Below are 27,994 nucleotides of genomic sequence, written 5' to 3' on the forward strand. Positions count from 1 at the left end.
CGTAGTGAACATTAGCTGAGCTAGTTAGCTCATTGTTATTCTGTTTTGCCCCAAATTGTTCTCGGGTCTCAGTTCCTGTTTTTTTTTAATACTGAAACGGTTCAAAATGTCTACACCAAACACACGCAAATGTCCATCAAAACATTTATGTCCAAGACCTGTTAGCCTGCCCTGTAAGCAAAATTATGTTAACATATCATACCCTTATTAAAGAGGAACCATTGTTCGGCAGAACTGGCGTAGAGTCGGAATGATTTTCATCAAACACGGGAAGCATTATAGAGGTCGCTGTAACTGCTGCACTACGCTCATACGTTGTACACATGGGGTTTTTAGGATGCTAGATTGCTTCATTCCAAAAAAGTTTGTACACCGGAATGCGCGAAGCTTTCTGTGGTAGCCGTGTGAAATGACAGAGGAAGTAAGTCAGCGGAATAATAATTATTTTACATGAACGGTTGTATCTTTAGTGACTGTTATCAGCTGTAGCTAGATTGTATGATCAATGATCATCAACAATCCAACAAGTCTTAAGCTAAGGAGAGGGTGAGAACCTTCATTTTCAAACAGACTGGACTGTCACGCAGATTAAATGAGTTTGAATTCCGTCTGTTGGTCTGTGCTACTACACTGTATTACGACGAGTATATAGAGTCTGTTCCCACTGGAGGAGTGCAGAAGTCATCACCATGCCCCTGTCAGACTTTCTGGACAGTCTGAAGGACAACCCCTACTTTGGGGCTGGTTTTGGTCTGGTCGGGATAGGGACAGCGTTGGCTGTGGCCAGAAAAGGTGCCCAGGTGGGAATGATCTTCTTCCGCAGGCACTACATGATCACCCTGGAGGTCCCCAGCAGGGATAAGAGCTACCACTGGCTGCTGAGCTGGATCACCAAGAACGCCAGGCACACTCAGCACCTCAGTGTTGAGACCTCCTACCTGGCACACGAGAGCGGACGGGTTCACACGCATTTTGACTTCCACCCAAGCCCTGGGAACCACATTATCTGGTCAGAAGAATTCTCTAAATACATGTTTTTAAATCTAGTCCAGCATGGCACCAGTGCACTCTGCAATCTTAGTTGCGCATTCTGTGTCAATAGTACAACTTTTGATCACCCACTTTTTTCATCTGCTGTGGTCTGCAGGTATGGGAGGAAGTGGATTAGGGTGGAGCGGACCAGAGAGAAGCAGATGGTGGATCTGCACACTGGAACTCCATGGGAGTCAGTGACGTTCACTACTTTAGGCAGAGACAAACAATTCTTCTTCAATATCTTACAAGAAGGTACAGGTTTACAGTATATATCTGACCAAGGTTTCATAGTCTTGTCATGTAAAAGCTGCAGTATATTTAACTGGTCATTCACAGCAGTTGTCAATCATGTTTTGCAGCGAGAGAACTGGCTCTGAAGCAAGAGGAAGGAAGGACAGTGATGTACACGGCCATGGGCGCAGAGTGGAGGCCCTTTGGGTTTCCACGGCGACGCAGACCCCTCACCTCTGTGGTACTGGAGGCTGGTGTGGGTGAAAGGATCGTAGACGATGTGAAGGACTTCATTGGAAACCCCAAGTGGTACACGGATAGAGGTAAATCATGCAACCTTATTCATTCAGTGTGTAGGAATACTGACTTCCAAGTGATTCACTGTCATGTTACTCAGTTATATACTCATTTTTAGTATCCAAATGGTCTTGCTGTAGTTTCAAGAAGTGTAAGTTCAGGAGTCTTGTCCATACACTTGACTACACAAAACTATAGGAACTAGAGGGAATATCAGTGATCAGTAACAGAATTTCAAACTAGGGACCATATTGCAGTGCCCATAAACCTGTAGGATTTTTGACCCATTAGTACTTAATGGGTACTTGGACCAAACACTTAAACACCTTCTTTGTACTCATTTTAATCTCTACAACACACATATAAGTGTGTTAACTAGGTATGGGACTCGATTTATAAAATAAATTAATCTAATTAATTAGAGGCTTTGTAATTATTTAATCTCAATGAATCACATTTTAATCGCATAACAATATTTGCCCCAAAAAGCAAAATTTTTTAATATATGGATTTTGTGCATTTAATTGAAAAAGAAAGAAAATATCCCTGGCCGAAACGGAACGGACCTAAAGTTAAAGTGCCATTTTAAGTACTTTAAGTACTTTTTCAGAACTTTTTCTTTTTTTTTTGCACACTTTGCAATTTTAAAATGAAATTGCCTTCCATCAGTCCTAGCAACGTGCTTTCATCCGATTCCTCCATTTTGGTAGCCGTTAGCCGCATAGACATATATACATATATGGTTAGCAGAGCTCTGATGTGTGCATCAGTGTAATCTGTGTACCAGGAAATCGTGCACTGACAAAAGTGCTGCGTTATTTGGAATGCAAACTGCGATTAAATGTGTTGATTTGTTTTTTGTAATTAATTAATCGTTATTAACGCGTTAAAGTCCCACTCTTAGTTTTAACATAATTAGACAGTTGACTCAAAATCTATTTAATTGACAGATGCGGGATATTCATTTAAGGAGGTAAAAGTACTGGAGACAATTTCAAGAGTGCCATTTGCATTTGGACTATTTTTATGAACCCACAACACAATCAAAGAAGCTCTTGCTGTAAGTGGGTCATCATTAGGTTGTGAAAACAAAAATTCATCAGAGAGACTGCGGGAAGGAAAGCATTGGTGAGTTCAGCAACATAAAAAGACCTAGGCAGCAACAGGAAACAACTGGATGATCTCCGTATCCTGTCCATGGGAAAGCAAAACCCCTTCACAACGGACAAGTGAAGAACACTGCCCTGAAAGCAGACATTTCATTTTCTTTGTATACAATAAAGAGAAGAATTCACAAGAGCAAGGCTTCACCACAAGGAGCTGACCATTCACAAACCAGTTTGATTGTTTATTTGTGGAAGATTTTATCTGTGGTTTGATTGCCATCTTTCTGGCAATTCTTCATACAGGTATTCCCTACAGAAGAGGATATCTGCTCTATGGTCCCCCAGGATGTGGAAAGAGCAGCTTTATGTGAGTGTGCTGTTAATTTGGATTCCCTGTTTCCAAGCAGTGTAACTCTCAGTATGTGTGTGGAAGTTCATTGATGTTTTTATAACTCCCTGTATTCCAGCACGGCATTGGCAGGTGAGCTGGGCTACAGCATCTGTTTGATGAGTCTGAGTGACAAAACACTTTCAGATGACCGTCTGAACCACCTCCTGAGCGTGGCCCCACAGCAAAGCATCATTCTGTTGGAGGATGTAGATTCAGCCTTTGTAAGCCGAGATCTGCTTCCCACTGAGAGTGAGTAAAAGGCAAGATTAGTGGATTTAGACTTGTTTTAAGAACCAAACTGCAGCTGTTATTCTTCTGTCAGTTTGAAACCATCACATACTACATGCATCAACCCAAAGTTTGGGGTTTAAAAGAAACTGAAATTCCATTTTGAAGTAACCTGTAACTGACTTTCAAATCATTAAGCTGTGTTTTATTTACCTCTCAGACCCACTGGCCTACCAAGGAATGGGAAGACTGACCTTCAGTGGATTGCTTAACTCTCTTGATGGTGTTGCTTCATCTGAGGCCAGGATAGTTTTCATGACCACTAATTTCATAGACAGGTAATGTTGGAAGAGAATTCATAAATACACTATTTAGGATTATTGCAAGTACATAAACTGATAGATCCTCAGCTGAAATGGAGCACAATTGTTGTACAACAGCAGATCAGTTATATTGTTGGCATGTTCTCATCTTATGTTGCTTGTCTGTATTTAGTTCACTGTTTATTAGGTGCACAGAGCAAAAAAATATTACAGTGGTCCCACATTAAAGGAGGTCATTTGTGTTTCCAGCCTAGTTATTGCAATGAATGTGGTGAACACCAAAGTAGAAGCCTCCTGATTTTCATGTAAAGCTGTTCTTAGAGCTTGAACTTGCTTGCTCTATTTATACACACTAAAGAAAATTCAAAACCACCTTGTCTGGCAATACTGATGAATCCTTTTCCAAAGTTTCTGAGATTCTTTGGAGCCTTTTTGCCTATATCAGGAACTTGTTTTTATTTTCCAACCCTCAAACACCCGTCTCATGCTGATAACCTGCCAAGCGCAACTGCACACACAGTTGGTGGGTAACCATTGAAGATAATGTGTTCTGAGATGTTTTTGGAGACGAAAATAGGGCTAAAAATGAGTTAATGGTCTCATGGTTTGCTTATGCCTTTAACATGACTATGGTACAGTCTTTTTTCATTATGTTCTCTTACTTTAAGTGCCCAAAAATATAATAATGTAAATGTTCCTTCTAGTAGCTTAGATCCATTCCAACCAGTCACCTAACATATATGTCTTTTGACTGCAAAATATTTAAACAAATTTAACATTTGAGTAAAACTATAGTATTACACTGTACTATACAGTATACACCAATACTGGTTTAAATGCAGGTTTTTTCACTTGTGAGTTTTACGCACATTAAGGAGTGCTATCAGAGATACTGACTTCCAGTCTTGTCTCTACCTCTGCACACAGGTTAGACGCAGCTCTCATTCGACCCGGCCGCGTTGATCTGAAGCAGTACATCGGGTACTGCACCCATTGGCAGCTCACCCAGATGTTCCAGCGGTTCTACCCAGATGAACCTGCCTCTGAAGGAGAGCGATTTGCAGAGCGTGCCCTAGCAGCCCACTCTGAAATCAGCGCTGCCCAGGTGCAAGGACACTTTCTGCTCCATAAAATGGACCCTGCAGGATCTATAGACAATGTTGCCCAGATATAAGGATGACGTGACGAGAAGGGGCTTGGAGACTGATAACTTAATAAAGAGAAAAATGAGAACACAAGTACATTGTTTTTACATTTCCAGCTGAAGGTTTGTAGTAGTGACAAGACACACTCCTTATGCAGGCTTTCCATGATGTAAAAGTTCTCTGATCTGTCTACCTTAAGGTATATATAAGGTGTTGGAATGCCAGAATTGACAGCTTCTGTCCTGGCACATTTCACTGCATCCACATTTGAATTGGGGAACTTACAGATTTGATTGATCTTTGCTCTTTGTATCAAAGGAACACATAGAACCAAGCCTCTGTAATAAATGAGGGGATTCATTCACAAAGGTAAATAAATAATGAATGAATATCTTGAGCTTTTGAATAATATATGAATTAGTGTTTTGTAAAGGTGAGTTAGTCAATAGGTTATTAACAGAATGAAGTGAGAGGATAACCAACCGAACTTGAAAAGAATTCCAAGCAAAATTGACACCTCTCTGGTCGCAAGGAATCTGTTTCTAAGTTGATATTGCCGACTTGACTGTAGTCACACGCTGGCCTCTTGCATTACTGACCTAGGCCTATTGGGCTGATGTTAGCAGCTCTCCTGGGACTCCTTCCCAGAAGGCAGTGTTTGTCACACCAGGTGACCCAATAGTGGCTTTTGGCGGTCCCGACGTTGACCTCTAGCATTGATGGACTAGGTTCAGGCACAGCACAATCGCAAAAGATTAGACTTGTAGGCAAACATAGGTTGGCAGTTAGACAGGCGCCATATGTTATCATAAGTTTCAAACTTAAAAGTGTAGACAAGTAAGAGTGTAAACGTGTAGAAGAAATTACACCCTGGTTGGTTTCATTACAGTGTTTAAATTTGGCTCTATGTGAAACAGTCTAATAGAGGCTATGTGTCTCACTTCACCATAACAAAGTTATAAAATGATTACAAAAAATAAATTACAATACAGTTACGTAATATGAAAGCTGAACAGAATTCCGTTTCAAAGAATGTTGTTTAGTGTAGTTTGTTGAAGGAAAAAACAATCCAAGTCTTAGTTCCAAGTTTCAAAGTCAAAGTCAAAGTCAGCTTTATTGTCAGTTCTGACATGTGCAACACATAACAGGATTGACATTTCTTTCCTCAAAGTTCCTACGGTGCAGCAACTTAAACAGAAAATGTACAAATATGAAATGTAAAAATATAAGATATATGTATATATACATACATATACACACCCATATACATATACACATATATACTACACGCATACATACCTAAAAATAGAATAAAATAAAAATAGAATGAGCTACAATAAAAATAGAATGTGCTACAATAAAGTGGCTGGTGCGACCCTGAGTTGGGCAGGTGCAAAGGGTATGATATATATAATACAGTATATACAATATTGGTCTCTCAGATGAAGTATAAGTCCGTGGGGTGGTGGTGGTGGTGGTGTGGGGATCAGGGTCCCAGGTTAGTGTGTGTGTGTGTTTGCTGAAGTGGTGGAGTTTTATTGGAGTTCCAGGTCATGGTGAGCCTACCGACACAGAGTGGATCTGAGACCAGAGACTGACCCTGAATGCAGGGCCAGAGCACAGATATACCCTGTCCCTGGGTGTGGTTGCAGACAGTTCCTGATTAGATCGTATAGTGGATGTATATTGGTCAGCCGAGGGCAACTTTACACAGGAGGGTGAACTCAGTAGGGGGCAGGGGTGGCTCCCTGACGTGGTCAAAACAAAAGGACCAAGAGGCAAAGGAGTGACACTCAGGTAGTATGATCAAGGCTCTGATCAGCAGGGGAGAGGAGACGAGGAGGGTAGGCAAAGGAGTTTGATCAGGAAACTCTGATCGGCAGGGGAGCAGAGGCAGGGGAGATTAACATATGGTTGGAATTGCCCCAGACGTATCAATTCCAATGTCTCTTCAAAGTTTACTTCTTCAAGTTCCATATGACTAATCCATCATTGTAGCAGAGGACACATGGGGTCTGTGGGCTTGCACAATATTAACATTAACAAAGGTGGTCTTAAATTGGTCCTCTCCAATGCGTGCTGTAAGTGTAAGTTAGATGGTTTTCCATGTCAGACAGAGAAGTCTTCCATTTGTATGCCTCAGATTTGTCAATGTTATGCTAAAGGTGACACTGTGTCACTCTTGCAGTTTTTGAAAGAGGAGCTCACCAGTGACTACTAAAACGACATGGTCAAAAAGGTTTACTCTTAATTCTCCCTAGCAGGCTTGTAGGAGATAGAAATGCAAATTAGAGTAAATCAAATCTGGAAGCCTTGACCTCATGTGGCACACGTGTAATTGAATCAAAAATGTTGTGGAAACTTAAGTCTTCAGCTTCCTTCACTACTGAGATACAGTCCCTGACAAAAGTCTTGTCACTTATCCATTTTGTAGAAACAACAGTTTATAACCTGACTTTTAATTAATCCATTGGTTTTAGAAATGGCTCATATGAAAGCTAAAACCCTCCCAAATTATGTTTGATATGCTAAAATAAATTTGCTTCACTGAAGAAAGATTGATCATTTAATGAACACAGAAAGGTCAGATTTTGGCAAGACAAAAGTTTTGTCGCCTACAGAAAGTAATGTGAAAATTGAACAAATCATTTACTTCAAATACAAAAATATGATGCATAACATCAGTGAATGAAGTACTGGTGCTGTGAGATCCATATTTAATATCTTGTATGACTTCCATGAGCTTGAAGGACTGCATCCATGCGGTTCGACAATGATTCATACAATTTATTGATGAAGTCATCAGGAATAGCAAAGAAAGCAGTCTTACATGCCTCCCAGAGTTCATCAAGATGCTTTGGTTTCGTCTTCCATGCTTCCTCTTTCATTCTTCCCCAGACATGCTCAATGATGTTCATGTCTGGTGACTGGGCTGGCCAGTCCTGGAGCACCTTGATCTTCTTCGCCTTGAGGAACTTTGATGTAGAGATGGAAGTATGCGATGGAGCACCATCCTGCTGCAAAATTTGACCCCTTTTATGGTTGGGAATGTAAGAGGTAGCTAATACTTCTTGATATTTTACGCTATTGATATTGCCTTCCACCCTGCAAATCTCTCGCACACCCCCATACTGGATGTAACCCCAGACCATGATTTTTCCGCCACCAAATTTAACTGTTTTCTGGGTGAATCTCGGATCCATGTGAGCTCCAGTAGGTCTCCTGCAATATTTGCGGCGGCTGTGATGTAATTCAACCGAAGATTCATCTGAGAAATCCACCTTCTGCCACTTTTCCAGCGTCCATCCTTTTAGCAGGCTGTGGGCCTTGGCAAATGCCACACGTTTTTTTAATTGCCTTTTGTTTAGTGCTGGTTTCTGGGCCATTTCGAGACAGAATTCTACAAACTGTTCTGGTTGACACGGGGACTTGAGGTGACAAGGCCTGGTGGAGCTCTGCTGCAGTGGAAAAGGGGCTGGCCTTGGATTTTCGAGCCAACAAACGGTCCTCCCGAGCAGTTGTCTTGCGGGGTCTGCCGGACCTGGGCTTGTCAAAAACATCTCCAGTCTCTTCAAATCTTTTTCTTATTCTTTGAGGCTGTAATCTAGGATTGGGTGCATCATATGACAATCGACAAGACTTTTGTCTTTGCAAAAACTGACTCAGTGGGCTTTACCAAGCTGTGAACGTTAGAATGCTTTTCAGCAGTTTTGTTTGGCACCAAAACATTATTTCAAAAGCTGTTGGGATTGTAATTAGCCATTGCTTGTAAAACAAATTGATAATACATATATTTGAGGGGCACTTAGGGTCAACTTGTACCCAAGCGACAAGACTTTTGTCTTGCCAAAATCTGACCTTTCTGTGTTCATTAAATGATCAATCTTTCTTCAGTGAAGCAAATTTATTTTAGTATATCAAACATAATTTGGGAGGGTTTTAGCTTTCATATGAGCCATTTCTAAAACCAATGGATTAATTAAGAGTCAGGTTATAAACTGTTGTTTCTACAAAATGGATAAGTGACAAGACTTTTGTCAGGGACTGTATATTCTGATGAGAGACCAGATGCATTCAGTATCTTTTATAGTTTTATTGCAGTATAGATACTGTATATGGGTAGAACGGTTCATTGTCTTTGTCCAGATGAGCTGGAAGGGTTAAACACTCTGTGGAACATTCTGTGGCTCCTCCCTGCTCTGCTAGTCTCTTGGATGTAATCGGAACCTGTGTTTTCTACACTACTCTTATCATGGCTACATGGCTGTCTCGGAAAGTGATCCCATGGAATGGCAGCTGGCTGCAGCCTTGCCCTGTTGCTGTGGCCCTGGTCTGCTCAAGGAGGATAGGAAAGGCCTCCTCGGCCCCAGAAGACCTCTCTGCTATCCAGGACAAGCCTCGGACCGTGGATGACCTCCCTCATGTCACTTTCTTGGAGCTGCTTTACAGACTGGTGTTTCAGGGCTTCTACAGCCGTATGCATGAACTACAGGTACGTCAGGATACAATGTAAGATATCTGGATGTCACAGATATACGTAGTGAGCAGCTCTATGCCACAATGGTGCATGCTTGTTTCAGTCTTCATTCAAAAATACTGCATGTTTATTATACAATGTATTCCTTAAATCCTCGACTATAAATATAACTGCACCTTTGGCTGAGCCAACCTATAGGCACGTCTGCTAATTTATCTGGGTGGCAGAAAATGCCAGGATCTTGTTAGGGGAAAAACAGTAAGTTGCTCAACTGAGAAGCAGTTGAGAAGCACACAACTTCACATCATTGTTAGACTGAATATTTCTTTGTGTGCATTACATGGAAATCAAAATGGAAACTGAAACAACTGATTTCAGAGCAGGATCAGACAAGATCTTTATCTGTTACATAAAAAACTCAAGAAACCAGTATGGGGGAAATGAGGAATGCAATTTTAATGAGTTTGTTTGTTCGTATTTCCTCAGACATAACTTATTTTTAACTCTATCTCTCTATCTCATATTCACTTCGTCTACCGTCAGATCTACGAGAAGCAGCGATATGGGCCCATTTACAGAGACGGACTAAAGTCAGTCTCTGTGAACACCCCAAAACTGTTGGAGGAAGTCATAAGGAAGGATGAGAAGTTTCCTTGCCGAGGAGACATGTCCCTGTGGAAAGAGTATCGGGATATGAAAGAATTCGGCTATGGGCCTTTTACAGAGTAAGACCACCAAATACTGTCTGATGTGTACAACACTTCTCCATTTACCTCTGACACACATCTAAAAAAAAACTTAATCCATGTAAAACTTGCGCTGTAATACTTGCATAAGCACTTTCCTGGAAGAAAATTCGGTCATGTGAGTGGGATGGATTGAATCTGACCTGCTGGTATGAAAGAGACTGGAACAATGCCTTTTTTGTATATAATACAAAAAGTATTTTTTGAAGATGTAAATTATTTATGTGGAGCCCACTCAGTGACTTACATAAAGTCAGAACCCAAATCAAAAACTTAAAAACTTTCATGTAAACTTGAATACACAAGAAACAGAAGAAATCTTTCTAATTCTGTACTGTGTCTATAGGTCTACAATTTAGTTATTATTTTAAGATCAGTGTCATTGACCATGTTAATTTCTTTATACAGAAAGTTTAAGTCTTTCAGTTGTGTACTTTCACTGAAGCAGTTTATGGAACAATGTACATTTAATCGACTCATGAAATCAACTTGCAGCCATTGATCACTTGTTATAAATATGGCTGTTCCAGTATTGTTTACTAAACCGCATTGCAATAGCAGAAGTCAAATTATTATTCTAAGCAAAGAGGAGCCCACACAACTTCACATCATTGTTAGACTGAATATTTCTTTATGTGAATTACATGGAAATCAAAACTACTAACAACTGATTCCAGAGCAGGATCAGGATCTTTATCTGTTACATAAAAAACTCAAGAAACCAGTATGGGGGAAATGAGGAATGGAATTTACAATATGACTTTCACACTATGAAAAACACAGGTATAAATGGTTAAACTGATGATATCTACTATATAATATAATTCCATTTACCTGCTCAGGTTTCAGGGTCCTGGCATTCTGGGACATGTTAATTGTATTATTTAGCTCACTTTCCCCCCATGCTCAGGCGGGTTGGTCCTTCTATGTTGACCTTCAAGAATTTCCTGAAAGAATAAAAAAACAATAGTTACCAGAGTCATCAAAAGAAAACATTCTGAAGGAATTTGGGCCTGTTGTGTATCATGTATCGTGTTACAAAGTCTTTGTTATTTCGTCACTGAATAAAACTCTCAATAGTTTTGTCATTACATTGGTCATACACTGATCTCCCATTTTTGCAAACCTAAATCATTCACCTCGCTGCAATGCTCTTTCTGTTCCTAGGGAGGGGGAGAAGTGGTACAACTTGAGGGCAGTGCTGAACAAGCGCATGCTCCACCCAAAGGACTCTTACCAGTATGGTGGGATAATCAATGATGTGGTAGCAGACTTCACCAGAAAGATCACCCATCTGCGCCAGTGCAGCCCTACAGGAGACTTTGTCACCAACTTGGCTAATGAGCTTTATCTCTTTTCACTAGAAGGTACACACTTATTGCTATTGTTGAACAATGAATCAAGTGTGTAAGTTTATTTAAATCTTCTACACTCATTAAAATGAAGTTTTAAGTCATTTAAATCAACTAAAACATTTGTCAGCAAATGAGATATCAAAATTCAAATATCAAGTACATTTCAGCTGCTCTGGTCTGATTTCAACCTAAACACAAACTTAACACTTTTGCAAATGGTTATTCATCATTTCTTATCCTAATCCTACACCTTTGCCACACAGGTATTGCGTCCATATTGTTTGAGACGAGGCTTGGGTGTCTGGAAAAGGAAATCCCTGCTGGCACTCAAGATTTCATCGATGCCATAGCCCAGATGTTCTCCAACAGCATGCCGGTGATGATAAGTCCCAAGTGGAGCCGCAACCTGCTGCCTTACTGGAGACGGTACATCGCCGGCTGGGAGGGCATCTTCAACTTTGGTGAGAGACCTCAACCTTAGAGTGATTAAGTTTGTGAGTTCTAAATATAATTTACTTCTCTGCACTTATCCTAGCAAAGGATTTGATTGACAAAAAGATGGAGGTCATTCAGCGACGTGTGGACAACAACCAGGATGTAGAGGGCGAGTACCTAACATACCTACTCGCAAACACTCAAATGAGCGCTAAAGATGTGTATGGCAGCATCACCGAGCTTCTTCTAGCTGGAGTAGACACGGTAAATTAATTACTTACTAATACTTACCAAAGACTACAAATATGAACTACAACCAACCCACTCCACTGGATACAATTTTACCTTAAGGCTTGAAGTAACGCCCCTCCAAAAACCTAGCCATCTTACCTGTGACTCATTCTGAACATATCTCATGCTATATCTGATTTATTAAAAGATGTATTATATTAATGTGTAATCATCAATGAGAAATCTGAAAATATGAGCTGGTGTGCTACTCAAATTCATCATTCTTGGTCTACGTATACAGTATGTAAAACATACACTGAATGTATGCATTTCTCTGCCTGTTTACTTTTTGATGTTTCTTCCCTGTCAAGACCTCCAATACCCTCACATGGGCTTTGTACCAGCTGTCCAAGCACCCTGAAATCCAGGACAGACTTTACAAAGAAGTGTCTACATCCCTACCAGAAGACCAGATCCCTACAGCTGCAGAGGTCACTAAAATGCCGTATTTAAGAGCTGTCATCAAAGAAACACTCAGGTGAGTCTGGTTGGAAATGCTATATGGTTGGGGTTGAGCTTCCACTGAAGCCATGATTTAAAAATTTCAGGAAAGGTGATCTAGAGTCCACTCATTTACCTGTATTGTAAAATTTCACATATTGTGTGTTTACATTCTCCTGCATGAGGCAATCATTGTTGTTTCACAGGATGCATCCTGTGGTTCCTCTGAATGCAAGGGTCATAACAGAGAAGAGTGTTGCTGTTGGTGGATATCAGTTCCCAAAGAAAGTGGGTTTGTTTCCTTGATTTTCAACACATCAAGTACACTTACATTAGTGTTTCAAGTTAGACCAGAGTTTCAGCATTTCCTCTTTTGACTGTTGTTTCTCCAGACCGCTTTCTTATTTTGTCACTATGCCATCAGTCATGATGAGGACACATTCCCAGAGCCCTTTTCATTTAAGCCAGAGAGATGGCTCAGGGACGGCCGTGAGAGGCCAAACCCTTTTGGTTCCATCCCGTTTGGCTTTGGAGTAAGAGGCTGTGTCGGTCGGCGGATTGCCGAGCTTGAGATGTATTTGGTTTTGTTTCATGTAAGTGATGGGTGAGGAAATGACCCTGTGCTACATCTGAATATGCAGTTGCCATTGACGTTGGGAGTGTGTGTGTGTGTGTGTGTGTGTGTGTGGGGGCGGGGGGATGAAAGGGTCACACAAATCTGAGATCTGAGATTTGTGTTCCAGGAGGACTCAAAACGACTCAAAAAGTCTTTCAGGTTTTTCAAGCAATCAGTAACTGTTGTATAATTTTGTTCAGGTTTTCTTTAGACAGAAGGCATGATTTAAAAGTTGTACAATATGCACGAAGGTAGGTGGCTCAATCTGAAAATTGATTGATTCTTGGCCACTTGGGGGCAGCAGAACAATAACATGACTTATTACTACAATAAAAATCAACTATTAGAGCAAACAGTGTAGCTGTTATAAAGTTGTGCCTTTTTATTTACCTGACAAATTTAACTCCAATATAGCAATAATAATATTTTTTCCAAAAACAAAACAGTCATCTAAAAGATGCTCAAAAGCTCTCAAAAAGACACTGCAGTTCTACATTGTCTTATAATACAACACATCTTTCACAGTACACAAAGTAAATGCAAACATGTTAAAATGATTGTGTAACATGTTTTTCTGTAATGAGTGCAAAATTTAGGAAGTCAGTGTGTTGGCATAGTCTCCTTTTGTACAATAAAGTAACTCCACATTTCACTTTATTTCAGCTTATCAGGCAGTTTGAAGTCAAACCAGACCCCACAATGGGAGAGCTGAAAGGCCTCAACCGCACCGTTCTTGTACCAGACCAACAACTCAACCTGCACTTTGTGGACAGAAGATGTAAAACTATGAATTAAGCAGAATGTATTGAAATGCAGATGTTAGATCTGAACGAAAGGAGTGTCTAAGAATTCCTGATGTGAGGAAGACATTGGAAACCATTCTTATACGATTGCAAATGTAAATATAAAGTTCATGTGTTTAAGCTTTGACATATAGTAAGAAGTAATCATTAGGGGAAATCATTATTCTACATAAAGACTTGTCATTCAATATTTTCAAGCCATGCATGAACCACTTCTATAATGCTATATGTATGTGTATATATATATATATATATATATATATATATATATATACACACACACACACATATATATATGTGTGTATATACATATATATATACATATATATATTTTACCATTACAACTGTGAGAGGAACATGAAGCATATTGCCTCAGAAGTTAAATAAGCTGAGGGCAGCTTGACATCTGAGCTTTAAGGATCCAAGAGCAATATTTTGTAAATAATAAATTGTAATCTGTGAAACTCTAAATTCTACAAAAAGAAATTATTCTTCCACAGACTTGAATGAAGAACGCTTCCTTCAGCAAATAGAACTTGCAGGGAATGTTGTTTGCTGGAAACCAAATCCCTCCCTCGCTTTAGATTTGTTCTTTTATTTAAATTGTGGACATGTGACATACAAGACTTTATTGGAATGTGACCAAGGTCCAAGATTTTAAAGAAAATATTGAAGACTTTGATAAGTGTGATTGTATATTAAACAAAAAGCATTTCTTACATCCAATCCATCAAACGTGCCTCTGCTTCTGAGACTTGAAGAAAGTCTCCTCACAGCGAGAAGGTCCCGGGTTCGAATCCATGGGCCGACTGGGCCTTTCTGTGTGGAGTTTGCATGTTCTCCCTGTGTCTGCGTGGGTTCTCTCTTCCTCCCACCATCCAAAGACATGCTCATTAGGTTAATTGGTGATTGTAAATTGGCTATAGGTGTGAGTGTGAGTGTGAATGGTTGTCTGTCTCTCTATGGGCGTATTCACACCAGGAAGGTCCGTTAGTTCACTTGCTTTGGTCCGGACCAATTTTTTTTTTCTTTTTTTTTTTTTAGTGCGGTTCGCTTTCACACTGTGATTAATTGCAACCGGACCAGAATTTATAAACAAAAACACATGTGCTAAGGTCGTTCAGCCATTGGCTGGTAAACGTATAGGCGGGGTAAAGAAGGAAGCCAAATGTCCCACGTAAATAGGCTACAATGGAGACTTTGCGTACTGTAGGTCTACTTGTTATTATGCTAGCAATATGGTTTATAAACTTACAGCTTGTGCTCGAGCGTCAAGACCGTTTGATGCAACATGAGTTTAACCATATCATGCTCGTTATTTTGCAACGGCTCATCTCTACCTAACCTACCTGCGTTTGTTTGCTTCACGTGTCTCTCTCTGTTGTGTGTGTCACTGGGCTATCCTACATTTCCCATAATGCGCGAAAACTACGGGAAACTACGGGAGCTCGTCAAATCCAAAAAGGTAGATTTTTGCAACTTGGGTCGGATCGAGGTCGGGCTGCTTTCACACCATAAAGGAACCGCACCAGGGTTCGGTAGGAACCGCTCCGAGACCACCTCCTCAGCTGGGTCTCGGTCCGCTTGTTTGGTCCGCACCAGAGTTCGAGTGATTGTATTCACACCAGTCAAAAAGGTCCGAACCAAGCAAGGAAACGAACTTGAGTTCGTTTTAATCGAACTAAACAAGGCAGGTGTGAATACACCCTAAGTTAGCCCTGCAATAGAGTGGCGACCTGTCCAGGGTGTACCCCTGCCTCTCGCCCGATGACAGCTAGGATAGGCTCCAGCAGACCCCGCAACCCTTAACAGGAACAAGCAGGTATAGAAAATGAATGAATGAAAGTCTCCTGTAGTAGTTTTCAGTTAACAGGTAAGTTTTGTCCAAGGTTAAGGGTTAAGGAGACTGTGTGGAAAGGGTTCACAGCTTCAAGTTTCTGAGAACCCAAATATCTGACAACCTCTCCTGGTCAATTAACACCACTGCGTTGTGAACAGCAGCAGCTGCACTTCCTTACCATCCTGATCAAAACAACTTGAGCAGTAAGCTGCTGGTGGCCTTATACTGCTCTGCCATACAGAGCATATTAACATACTGCTTCACACTGTGGTATGTAGGCTGCTCCGCGGCTAATCCGAGAGCACTACAACTAGTCATCGACACAGAGAATTATTGGTTACCCTCGGCCCTCACTACATGACATTTCAGATGCCCACTACCTCTCAAGAGCAAAAAAGCATTGTGAAGGACTCTTCTCATCCCAGCCACCGCCAGTTTGACATCCTGACGTTTGGGAGGCGATACAGGTCAAGAGGTCTTTCAACCCTTAAAAAACACACTTTGTGACAATAAAACACATATTCGACAAGCAGAAGAGATACCCCCAATAAATCCTACTGTAAGGGGGGGGGGGGGGGGGGGGGGGGGGGCTCACGTGACACAGACACAGGTCATGAAAGCTCTGAGGCAGGTGAACCCCCGCAAGGCTGCAGGGCCTGATGGAGTGTCACCTAGAATCCTGAAGGCCTGTGCTTGAACAGCTGGTAGGGGTTTACACAGACATCTTCAACTTCTCTCTCATACAGGAGACAGTTCCATGATACTTCAAGACTTCTGTTATAGTACCGATGCCAAAACACTCAAATGCATCCACAATGAATAACTTTAGGCCAGTTGCACTCACATCAGTCGTGATGATGTGCCTCAACAATCTGATTCGTCAGTCCATGAACAGACACAGTGGTCACCCTACAAAGTCTCTGCTGAGCTCTCAGTCAGCACAGGAACACTCCAGGGCTGCTGACTCAGCCCCAAACTCTACGTGCTGTACACTGTGTCTCCACTAACAATAACAATGCATCAAATATACAAATGACACAACCATCCTGTTTATTTTCTTTTTTTTTCTTTAAAACCTTAGACATGCTGGATCACACACCTCACAGATTGGACTGTCTCTCTCAACTACCTCAACCCACCCCCTCTCTCTATGAGTGTAACCTACTGTGTATTTTTATATTTTTACAATGTGTGTATATTTATTTCTCCTTCTCTGCTGCTACTTAAAAAATTTGCCTTTGTTTTTTGTTTCTTTATAAAAAAGCTAACTCGGGGAATTTGGCACAAGAATTCCATTTTACCTGTACCTTCTGTACCTGTTCCTGTGCAAATGGCAATAAATTCTATTCTATTCTATTCTATTCTATTCTATTCTATTCTAATATTTACAATTATGTGCAATATCCCATCCCTTAGTTATGCTGCTATAGGCCTAGGCTGCTGGGGGACGATGCACCAAACACATGTCCTCCTTCTTTCTTCTCTCTCCTCTCTCGCATCCTCCACTTTCTTTTCTCTGGCACAGAGCTCTTGCCCTCTAATTTCCTATCTACTACTAGTCATGCAATTCTGTGCTATTACTATGTAGAATGTTTACTGCTGTGTGTGTGTGTGTCCCCCCCCCCCCCCTCTCTTCCCCCCTCGTCCCCCCTCTTCTTGTGAGTATCTCTGGCCTGGAGTTGTGCGTTTCCTGTGGAGCTCCATACTACATCTGTTGTCGTGGTCTCATCAACCTGCCCAGTCTTCATGGAATCCTGAAGTTATCCACTCCTACCTGAATGAACAATTCTCGAACCTGCCTATGATTCCTCTTACATTTTCAAACTGTCATGTAACATCATCAGTTTGTATCATAAGATTCCACATGTACGCTTTAGTCAGATATGTGTATCTATGACAGATGTATGTTTATCTTGCTGTTCTCTTCTCTCTTTTACTGTCTCTACCTGGCTGGCCTTAGGCAGATGGGTCCCTCCATATGAGCTGGGTTCTGCTCGAGGTTTCTTCCTGTTAAAAGGGAGTTTTTCCTTGCCACCGTCGCCTTCAGGCTTGCTCTGGGGGTTTCAGGCCGGGTTTTTGTAAAGCGTCTTGAGACGATTTGTATTGTTATTGACGCTATATAAATAAAATTGAATTGAATTGAATTGAATATATGTGATATGTATGGTCTTAGTCTGTGTTGTGAATGGGATTGTTTATGATTGCATTTGTACCCTATATGCAATGACAATACAGGCTAATTAATTAATTTTGTGTTTCTTGCCTTCTCCCTACTTGCCTACAGCAGTCATCCAATAATCCAAACCACTCCAAACTGAATAAGAGAATTGATGGCCAAGCATGACTTATATACATGAAGGTCAATCCAGAAGATTTCAAGAACCTTTCATGAAAGTAAGACCAAGAGCACCCTGAGCCCCAGAGAATGCCTTTATTAAAGTTATATGAGAAAAAAATATTGTAACCAATGGCATGTAGTTATATCAGTGATATCAATAGCTCTGGCTGTTTTACCTGCTACTACTTCATTTCATGTCTTTTGGAAAAAGGTCTATTAGAGCATCATGCAGTTGTCTGCGTGTGTTACAGTACTGTACTAAATAAAGTAGTACACAACAAAATCAAACATTAAGTACTTCTTCTACTACTACTGCTACTACTATAATATGGATACACCTTTGTAAGTGTCTTTAAATGCAACTGTGCCAATGAAACAGCCCTGTAGAAAACGGTTAGCTCCTCAGTATCCCAGCAGGGGGAGGCCTTGTTGTTTCCTGTACATTTGTTCATATGCTAATTCTGTACATTTTTGCCTATACTATTTTTATTTTATTTTACTAGATTTATTATATTTTATTTAATCTTTCTTTTACTTGTGGTTCTAAAGAGTGTTTTTATGTGTAACTAAGCTACTGTGACCAAACAATTTCCCTAGTGGATCAATAAAGTTTATCTAAGTCTAACACACACCCACACCCACACACACGCACACCCACAGAAACAAAACAAAACAAAACAAACAAACAAAAAAACAACAACATTGAACTTCCCCAGTGCAATTGACGTTCCACGGGGACCCCTGCACACTGACACACCGTCACTTAAATGTTTGGAGAAGCAGCTGGAACTGGAGGTCATCGGAGAGCCCAGTACACATCCCTGTAGATTTATCAGGTTTATAGCTAGGGCTATCAGACACACTAGCTGAAGTGGAAACACGCAAGATATCCAAGACACCGTCTTCTTTTCTTTTAGTCTGTGGGAGCCATATTAAAATAGAACACAGATTGTGTTGCATGTGTGTAGAGCATTAAACATTCAGTGCCCTCTAGTTCTGAGCGCGCGCGAGAGAAGGAGGGAGGGAGGGAGGGAGAGAGAGCAAGTGTGTGTGTGTGTGTGTGTGAGAGAGAGAGAGAGAGAGAGAGAGATCAACACCTTCTCTGTTAAAGGCTGCAGGCTACCTGTTTGTCCTCCACAGTGCATGTGCAGTGGGAAGTCACTTCAGCTGAGCGTGGCACCAATCTGCGCATGTAAACAAATGCTAAACTTTCACAAACCTTAATATATATATACGCCTATCTATATTCCAAGGACCGACTGACAACGCAGTGATGTCAAATCTGTGTCGTGTTTATCCGGTATGAAGACTCTACCTACAGCAGCGGCGTGGAAGAAGAGAACCTAGTGCTGGGAGCGTTGTGAATGGGTTTGGACGTGTGCTCGGATGGGATGCACGGTGAGCTTCATCTGCTGTGAAGAGGATTTTTTGCAAATGCCCCTTTACCAACATGAGGAGGAGACGAAGAAAGGGAGCCTGAAAAAGGTAAGACAAGTTAACGCAGGAGTTTACGCGCGGGTGGCAAATGCGTGCAGACGCGTGTAGGCGTCAAATCTGGCAAAAGAGTTTGTCAGATTTGGGCTGCGTGTTTGTAACGGTTGTTTTTCAATGCAGATTGGACTCGATTACTTGCACATACACTTATTTGTATGCATGACTTAGAACCCAGCTGACTATCTTTATGTATCACATCAGATAAGAATTTTCGACCTTTGGTTCCACTTAACTAACTCAAGTCAGGGGAAACTCCTCACGACAATAATAAGTCAGTCAGTTAACACAGGCCAGAATAGAGCCAGTGCATGTTTTAAAAAAAGCATCAATAAAGCCATGCAGTGAAGCCATTCACGCACTGGTTCTGTGAGGGAATGGGGTAAACCATTCACCTAATGAAAGCCAAGGGCAACTCTAAAAAGTCCAAGTTCAGTCATGCTTGCAGTTTACGACAAAAGCATGGATCAAAAGATTTACCTGTGGTGATGTAATGGAAATTATTTACTGTTTCCTCCTTCCTCTTATCCTTTGCTGGTGGGTTTCTAGGATTATGCACAGTATAAGTTGTAAAATGCAATGGTGCTCTGCAGCCTGAGGGTCTCATTTCTGTCCTAACGTGGTCAGTGACGTGTGCTTTTTCATAAACATCTGCATCAATTCTAAACTTACATGTAGCTTTTATTTCAACAAATGCTTTAATCAGTCTGTGCAACCCAACACTCTAGGAAAATCAAAACGTTTTTTTTTTGTGTGTTTTTTTTTTGTTTTTTCTGTGTTGTGGGCTCCGTTTGATCTTCAAGAACAGACATGATGCCAAATTTTGGCTGTAATGATCCTCTGATTGGAGATTTTGTTTGGTGACAGTTATTTGAAAGTAACCATGAACTATCACAGTCAATAATGCATTAGATTTGCTGCTTATAATGTACTGACAGTGTTTAATAGATTTTAAATAGCGTGCAGCCCTCTTGAAGACTGTAACAGGGTTGATGTCATCAGGCATGCAGCAGATTGGACATAATCTGAAATAGCTTCTCAACTGAGGATGCTCTGTAGTTACTTCAAAGATCAGTCTCTTTTAGATTTGTCTAGAGAAAACCCCAGGCTGTCATCCTCCAATGTTTCCAGGCCTCTTTCCTTCATTCTGCGTTCAGTAACCTTTTCTGTGTTACGTACCCCAACAGATGAACTAAAGTACCCCTTCATCAACACAATCCATCTTGTTCCAAATGTATGAAATGGAAGTTATGTAACACTGCTTTCACAATTAAGTGGAACACTGTGATCCTGGACTTATTAGTGCTCAGGCTTGGTTACTTCTCCACACTTTTTTTCATAAAGTCTGTATTTGTAGAACCAGAAGTAACAGAAGCCATCTAGTGCAACTTCTCACTTGCTACCTTGTTTCCTTGTTTCTGTGCAACTGACATGATGGAGCTGGTAGTTTATTGTGACAACAGATATTTTATAAGAAGAATACCATGTTTGACTGTTCATTTGTCTTTTTTTTTTTTTGAATACATTCATTTATCATTTTTTGTGTTTTTCTTATCCAGGTTGTTCTATAGTCTTTGCAGGTACCCTATGGCCACTACAGCCCTGATGTCCCGTGAACTACTAACTAGATGACATTAGAAGTACTGCGGGTGGAGAAGTAATAATACACAGATACCAGATATTTACCCACCACAGCCCATACATTTAGTAGTTTTAGTAGTTTTAGTAGTTTAGCTGTTGGGAAGTAACACTGCAGAGACACTTTCAGAGCATCTCAGATGAAATTCTTGCAAATGCTGAGCTGTTTGGTGGCATAGACAAAAACAGCTGGCACTGAGGCGGATAGGGCTGTGGGAAATGAATGCCCTGACTCTGCCAGCTGAGCTGTGGTTGAAGTAATGAAGTGGTGCTAAAGTGTTGAAAATAGTCACTCAAGTGAAGTAGCCAAGTGTCAGCCATGCTGAATGCAAACAATTGCCAGTTTCATATGGTTTAAGGATCATTTTAGAAGAATCTTTAAAACCGTGCATCTGTGTATTGGAATTTAAATAGAAAGTTGGTGAGTTTAAGTTTAAACCTTTAAACTGAAGTAAAAGCTGTGTATTTTTGTTTTGAACACCATTGTCCGGGGTTTTTTTATCTTACCCAATGGTGTGCTCATCTTAGCAGTTTGTTTTTTGCATACCATTTGTTTTTTTCTTTACTGTGCCGGAAGTGTGTTCAGGTGTAGAGCGACTGCTCTGTGTGTGATGCTTGTGGTTTGTGTCCCTTATGGAGGAGACTTCGGCTACTCCTGTCAGCGCTCAGGGAGGCCCACGGAGCAGATCTTTGAAGAGTGATAACAATCGCACCGAAAGTAAAACCCTCATGTAAAACCAAAGTACACAACTATGACTTTGAAGCAAATGAGGATTTCTTGTATGGGATTCAGGAAGAATGCATGTTGTGTATTTTGCATCTAGGGGTTGTGGTAGGAAAAGAATACATGGGCAGACAGGTGACTTCAGGACAGAACACAGTCTGATATGATGCGTTATACCATTATATGGATGCATCTTGCAAGTTGCTTCAGAAACACCTCATAAATAGTGTCCTTTACAGAAACAAAATGTAAAGATTTATCTTTTATACAAACAAAGAATTAAAACTCCTATATCTCCATTTGTGTTTTTAATGTACACCTACAACAGACGCTTTGTAATGTGAAAAAGTTGTGAGTCTGACTCACAAATATGTGATTTGTTTAGTAGCTGTGAGTAGTTTGGCTTGTTGTACCTCACCTGGTTCTGTAGCCACCCCATATAAACCACAAGCAAGCTGCTCCCTGCTCAGAGTAGCAGATCTAGTTCCTGGTGTCAGCTGGTGAGCAGCTGATGTAAAAAAGTAGATGGGACACCAAGTTTACCAGTGTTAACTGTGAGTTTGTTTGATAAATTAAGTCCAGATGAATGCTTATTAGGAATTTAAATTCTTTCTTATTTGCCAACAGTTTCTCTATATAAGTTAGAAACGCACTAGTTATGGTATACTGTTATGGTATACTGATATAATGGTATATAAGGGTTTTAGATGAACTTTACAATGCATTTTAAACAGAAAGAGGCTTCAGATTTGATTCCAATCTCTTACAGTGAAGTCATTTTAGCAAGGGATCTTTTCAGGCCCAGTTTTAAAACATACATAGTGAAATGAATGTGAAAATTGCACTTGAAAGTTATTAATGATTCTTTTTTAAATAATTATGATTAATCCATGTTTTCATGGTAGGTTAACTTACACAGAAGTCTGTACCTTAATTCACACTGGCTCATATAGAGGAAATCCTCATCTAGCCACACTCTGCCTGTTAAAATCAGCCCCTTGTATAGCTGGTCAGGACACACCTCAAGAGATATTTTGAAGACAAGGCAAGAGATATATTAAGAATGTATTTGACCTGTATTCATTGCATGTAGAGAAATATGACTCCAATGCAAAGTCCGTTTCTGTGTATGTTGCTGTGCACGGTTTGCTGTCATTTCAGCCATACAGACCTGATGAGATTAAAGTATAATGAGTCTGTGTGGACAAGCAAAGTACTTTTAAAGTGTCAAGATAAAGTTAGTGTATAATCAAGAGTCAATGGTTATTAAAAATACATACAACACATAGCATACACATTTGCACGAGCCAAGTGTGCCTTGTTAGCATAAAACCTGATACATGTTGCTAAATGTACAAGCTGGCACTGACAGTATTTAATAATGATCAAGTGGTTTGACGTAGTTTTCGACCTCAAGGGCACAAAAAGAAGAGTTAACAGCTCTTCACTTTCATGTTGTTAGTGCCTTAGCTAAGAATGTGGACATACTTTTAGTACACTTGAGTACACTTTTTGACAACATGCTTTATGAATGTTAGCTCAGCCCTTGTTGGGTCCACTAACATCCTGAAAAATTATCAGGTTCCCATTTGCTTGTGAATTGTTTTTGTTGTTGCTTATGTGCTTTGGCTGCATGCCGTTTCTCACCAATCAGGTGGTGAACACTCAGCTAGATGTAGTTCCTGTACTGGAAGCAGCTCTCCCTTACGGTTTTACAAAGCAGTTTCGTACATTTATTTTACTTTTTGCATTTAGTGCATTATCATCCAACTGCAACTTTTTGTGCAAACTGTTGCACATTTCTTTGAAGCCGCACTTAGCTGCTTCCATGATGAAAATAACTGTATAAGATTTAGTAAGTACATTTCAGAAAGGGAAACAAAATTTTGTTAAATAAAAAGTTGATCCAACAAATACCTTATGGTACACACAAACAGACAAACTGACAATAACAGTGGTTTATTCAAATCAGCTTTATTTGTCATGTCTGTAAGTGAGCAATGGGCAGCCAAGCATCAAACCAGTGATCTCACAGTCCCAGAGCTGCTTCTCTAGCCACAGATCCCCCTTGTAATTTTAAACCAGTAATAAATCCCATTTAGGACAAATATATATATTAGAATAATCACACCAAACTTTTGACAGTTGTAATATAGCTCACTATCCCTCCTTCAAAATGAATCCTCATTCCGTTCTGATGCCTGTCATGTACGACTCCATCTCCCCTGCTTCTGAATTCCCACAAGAGTGTCAGACGGCAGGCGGGGGCTTTCCTAGGATTTGAAGATTTTCGATAAAGGTATGCGGTGAACTGAAAGTTACCTGTCGCCCCATATTGCATTCCAGTGGAAGCCTTAGCAGTGGAAAACAGTGTGTCCTCTGTGCTGTGTCTCTGGGAAGGCCTATCATTTCACTCCTACCTGCCGGCACTGACCTGTGCATGGGCCGCAGAACAAGACCCTCTCTGTGTGTTCCTCTTGGAGAGGTGTGCAGTGTGTGCTTGACCCGGGAGAGGGCTGTGATGCCTCAGCAAAGTTAACCCCTGTCATTTTACCTTTCAATGCCCAATGCACACAGGAATTTAACCTCTTGCTGATAATTCTGCATTTTATTTGAGATTTGGAAGATTTGTCAAACAGAGCTATTGTTCACATGATGATCTTGAGTCATTTTGCGATGATTTTAGAGATGATACAAAATGTCGGAGATTCATTAAGAGAAAATAACAAAGACATTGAGTTTTGTAGCTGAGTTGTGTTATTGTCATCTCACTTGCATTTGCCTGTATGAATGTGGTTTCTCAAACAAATAATGTCTTTTCTTTTCTTACATCCCAACAAACCTGACAGTTACTGAACAATACGATGTCCATTTAATACATATGCATCTATTTCAGTATTGAACAGCAGGCTGGAAGGAACATGGCTGATACTAACACAAACTAAAGTGGCTCTATTTTAGCATCTATAAAAATCTTTTTTCCCCCCGTTATTTGAGGTCTATGAGGTAAAGCATTAACATTTAAAAGTGTAAAAGTTATTTTAGAATCAGCATCAATATATTCGTGTCTATTTCATGTTTATTAACATGTATTAGGTGTAGATGCTCTCTAGGAAACTAGATTTGGCAAGACATTCTTAAACTTAAGCAGCAAGCATGGAATTGTCTCATTTCAGGCATTTCAATGAGGAAGTCAAATGCCTTTTTACTTTTAATGCCTCCCTGTTGGAGGAGATGTGAATCCGATGAGCGGATATTTCTTTTCCAAATACCCTTTCAAGACATTACTGATGCAGTGATGCGTGACATTGCCCACAAAGCCTCTGGAACAAGAAAATAATGGGTACAAAAAGCGTTCATTAAGCTTCTTAAAGTGTCGTTAATTCACTTGGCAATGAACAGTGGATAGGACTGACAGTCAGAATGATAGATTAAGCAACTGTATTTTCCCTCTGGAGGCACAGTTTCGCGCCGCTTCTCTTGAAATGTAAAGCAGAGCGCTTACTTTAACCTCAGCCTCAGACCTTTTGGCATCAGTGCTACATAATACACTCCGTTTAGCCTTTTACCATCCAGTTTCTATGGCTTTGTGTAACTGTGAATGTGGTCTTTATGCTCCAGTTTTGTTGATATTTCTTTACGTGTGGGGGGATTTTCTTGTCTTTTCCGTAATTCTTGGCAAGGCGATGTGGCATTCGCTCTTGGCAACGTTGAAATCCCACAAAGTCTCACTCTGGGGGCTTTTGTAGCCATTCATAACATTTCCGAGTGATGGACAGGGAGCTCAGCTCTCCCAGGTCGCATCCCTTATCCCTCAAAATGTGCCTTTTGTTTACATTTGTGGCTCCTCTCTTTTCCTGGGGGCTTTTTCACCAAGGTCGGATGCCACAGGGCTCCAAGGGTAATTACTGTGACAGTGGAGCAGAAGTTAGGCTGGGCTACCCAGGTCGCCCAATCATGTTTTCATCATCGGAAGAATGTTTTCTTTAGGAACGTAATAAATCCCCCCCTTTGACATGCTGCATTTACTCTGTATACACACAGGAAGAAAGACCCCAGATTTTTTTCTCTCTCTCTCTATTTTGCATCAGTGCTTGTAACAAGCTGAGGCAGATCATTGTTGCTTGTTCGCCCTGGCTGGTTTTTAAAAGGATAGGTTTGCAGACTGAAACATTCCTCCGTGGAGGAATTTCATAGGTATTTGCACTGGAATGTGGTTTCTCAGTGGACAGAGAAGGAAACGTAATGGCAATTAGGACATATAGAGTACTCACAGTCACAGGCAAATCTGTGTAAAAAGATAAAGGATTCACTCAACTGTATGAGACTACTCTTTGGCCAGTGACCCAGAAAAAGAATTGCGAACACATTACCCTTGAAATAATGACTTGTGAATTACTCTCTTTGGTATCTATTTTTATGTGTCTTTATCTGTGTTTTTGGATAGAAATAGCTTTTCTGAAGTCAAGTTCAGTGTGTCTACATCCCTTAACGCAACACGGCCACAACAGTTGATTGTTCTGTAGCAAAGGCTTGTCTCACCGTTATTATTAGTAGAACAGGAGTAAGAAACTCAATAGCCCTCCATAAAGAAGCAGCACATGTTCCACGTTCTTGTCCTGATCCCTGTTAATGAGAGTGGGTGTGTTCCACCCTATGCACCAAGCACAGGAATCTTTAATTAAATCACACTCCTGGATGCAATGCTACACATGTGTTGCACGGGCATGAAATCCGAGGCAAGCACCACCGGCGTGCCTCACGTTTACATCATATATGCAGACTGGGAGTTTATTTATGGCGCTATCAAGGCTGGGCTCATTCTAAAGCTGAAAATATATGACTCTATTTTGTATCTCACTTGCAGGGTAGGGTAAATTTATATATAAAACATCAGATGATCGGAATTTCACAGCAGACTTTTTATAATTATCCCTGCAGTGTCTCTTGTTGCATTTGCAGGCGGTGCTGCATATCAGTGGGAAGGGCTACCTTATAAATGGCCTCTTGCATTTTCAGCATCAGTGTTCAATATTAAAACATTAAGGGAAAAATTGGTTCCAGTTGCTGAACCTTAAAAGGATAGGATCAACTTTCTTACGACAAACACAACTCACATTTCCACATGTTCACTGGGAAAGTGTTGAAAACAGTAAGCCTGTCTATACTTAATGTGAATTAATTTCTCAATGCAGCTCAAACGCAAGTGATGAGGGACAATACATAAAGCCTTAGATCAAGTTAATGTGGGGCTTGACTTATTTGTCTTTTTAAGACACCAAACATCTACCACAAACTTTAGTTTGCTACAATCTTAATTTATGCTTTAGATGAACTTCACAATGCATTTTAAACAGAAAGAGGCTTCAGATTTGATTCCAATCTCTTACAGTGAAGTCATCTTAGAAAGGGATCCATTCAGGCCCAGTTTTAAAATATACATAGCCAACGAATGTGAAAATTGCACTTGAAAGTTATTAATGATTCTTTTTTAAAATAATTATGATTAATCCATGTTTTCATTGGGGCACTTTAAAACAGAAAATACTTGAAACTTGACATAAAATGTTTTCTCCCCCAACAGAATAAAACCATAGGCAAGTGTTTGCTGAATACAGACCTGGTTTCTGTTCTGCATGGACTTTCCCAGACAGCAAGAATAACATATTGGATTACCTAAATTGAGGGGTTTTACCCTCTAATCTCACTTCATTTTACATAACGGTAGTCAGGAGTTCTGAGAACATAATCTGCCACTTCTTTGCCTTATGCGTGCCTATCTGTCTTGGCAGCTTTGTGGCATGACTCTGAAAATAGCCTGAATACCTCTGCATCATTGTATTGTGTTGTTAGACTCTGTTTCTCAGCTGTGTGTCGACTCTGACTGGAGGCTAATATTTCTTGGGTATGCCAGTAATATAGTACTTGTTGACATGGAACAACTAGATTGACTCATCGTTGCATAACAAGTTACATTACGGAGTCAGATCTTACCGAAACTATTGAAAGTGCCAGGTGTGACACCAGTATCCCACTAGCAGTA

The 27,994-nt window shown here is 40.5% G+C and overlaps 3 protein-coding genes across 4 annotated transcripts in view; all 3 read left to right on the forward strand.

The window, feature by feature from the left end:
• Positions 1-279: 279 nt before the first annotated feature.
• Positions 280-5,168, forward strand: bcs1l (BC1 (ubiquinol-cytochrome c reductase) synthesis-like). Its single transcript, XM_084545168.1, has 7 exons — positions 280-1,009; positions 1,148-1,287; positions 1,395-1,589; positions 2,973-3,036; positions 3,137-3,309; positions 3,509-3,626; positions 4,539-5,168. The coding sequence occupies exons 1-7, from the start codon at positions 690-692 to the stop codon at positions 4,783-4,785; spliced, it is 1,257 nt and encodes a 418-aa protein (XP_084401294.1). The 5' UTR covers positions 280-689; the 3' UTR covers positions 4,786-5,168.
• A 1,805-nt stretch (positions 5,169-6,973) lies between these two features.
• cyp27a1.1 (cytochrome P450, family 27, subfamily A, polypeptide 1.1) lies at positions 6,974-14,371 on the forward strand. 2 transcript variants are annotated; one of them, XM_084544379.1, is made up of 9 exons: positions 6,974-9,248; positions 9,777-9,958; positions 11,147-11,346; positions 11,598-11,795; positions 11,870-12,033; positions 12,372-12,538; positions 12,708-12,789; positions 12,894-13,094; positions 13,781-14,371. In XM_084544379.1, exons 1-9 carry the CDS (start codon positions 9,009-9,011, stop codon positions 13,910-13,912), a joined length of 1,566 nt encoding a protein of 521 aa, XP_084400505.1. In that variant the 5' UTR covers positions 6,974-9,008; the 3' UTR covers positions 13,913-14,371. The 2 variants fall into 2 exon arrangements, with proteins under 2 accessions (XP_084400505.1, XP_084400506.1); XM_084544380.1 differs by lacking the exon at positions 12,894-13,094 and having other exon boundaries at positions 6,975-9,248.
• Positions 14,372-19,462: 5,091 nt separating this feature from the next.
• Positions 19,463-27,994, forward strand: part of tns1b (tensin 1b) — a gene marked incomplete at its 5' end in the record, with an annotated part of 163,859 nt that continues 155,327 nt past the window's right edge. The window contains 2 exon segments of the mRNA XM_084544673.1: positions 19,463-19,476; positions 19,478-19,583. Coding sequence (XP_084400799.1) covers positions 19,463-19,476; positions 19,478-19,583 — 120 coding nt within the window.

This window comes from Chelon labrosus, assembly GCF_963514085.1.
Source record: "Chelon labrosus genome assembly, chromosome: 5".
Classification (NCBI taxonomy): Eukaryota; Metazoa; Chordata; class Actinopteri; order Mugiliformes; family Mugilidae; genus Chelon; species Chelon labrosus.

Bases quoted from the DNA above. Each gene is read 5' to 3' on its own strand.
- bcs1l (XM_084545168.1), top strand. From the start codon at position 690: ATGCCCCTGTCAGACTTTCTGGACAGTCTGAAGGACAACCCCTACTTT. The intron at 1,288-1,394 runs GTACAGGTTTAC...CATGTTTTGCAG, and splicing joins CTTCAATATCTTACAAGAAG to CGAGAGAACTGGCTCTGAAG. The intron at 1,590-2,972 runs GTAAATCATGCA...TTCTTCATACAG, and splicing joins CAAGTGGTACACGGATAGAG to GTATTCCCTACAGAAGAGGA.
- cyp27a1.1 (XM_084544379.1), top strand. From the start codon at position 9,009: ATGGCTACATGGCTGTCTCGGAAAGTGATCCCATGGAATGGCAGCTGG. The intron at 11,796-11,869 runs GTGAGAGACCTC...CACTTATCCTAG, and splicing joins GGAGGGCATCTTCAACTTTG to CAAAGGATTTGATTGACAAA. The intron at 13,095-13,780 runs GTAAGTGATGGG...ACTTTATTTCAG, and splicing joins TGTATTTGGTTTTGTTTCAT to CTTATCAGGCAGTTTGAAGT.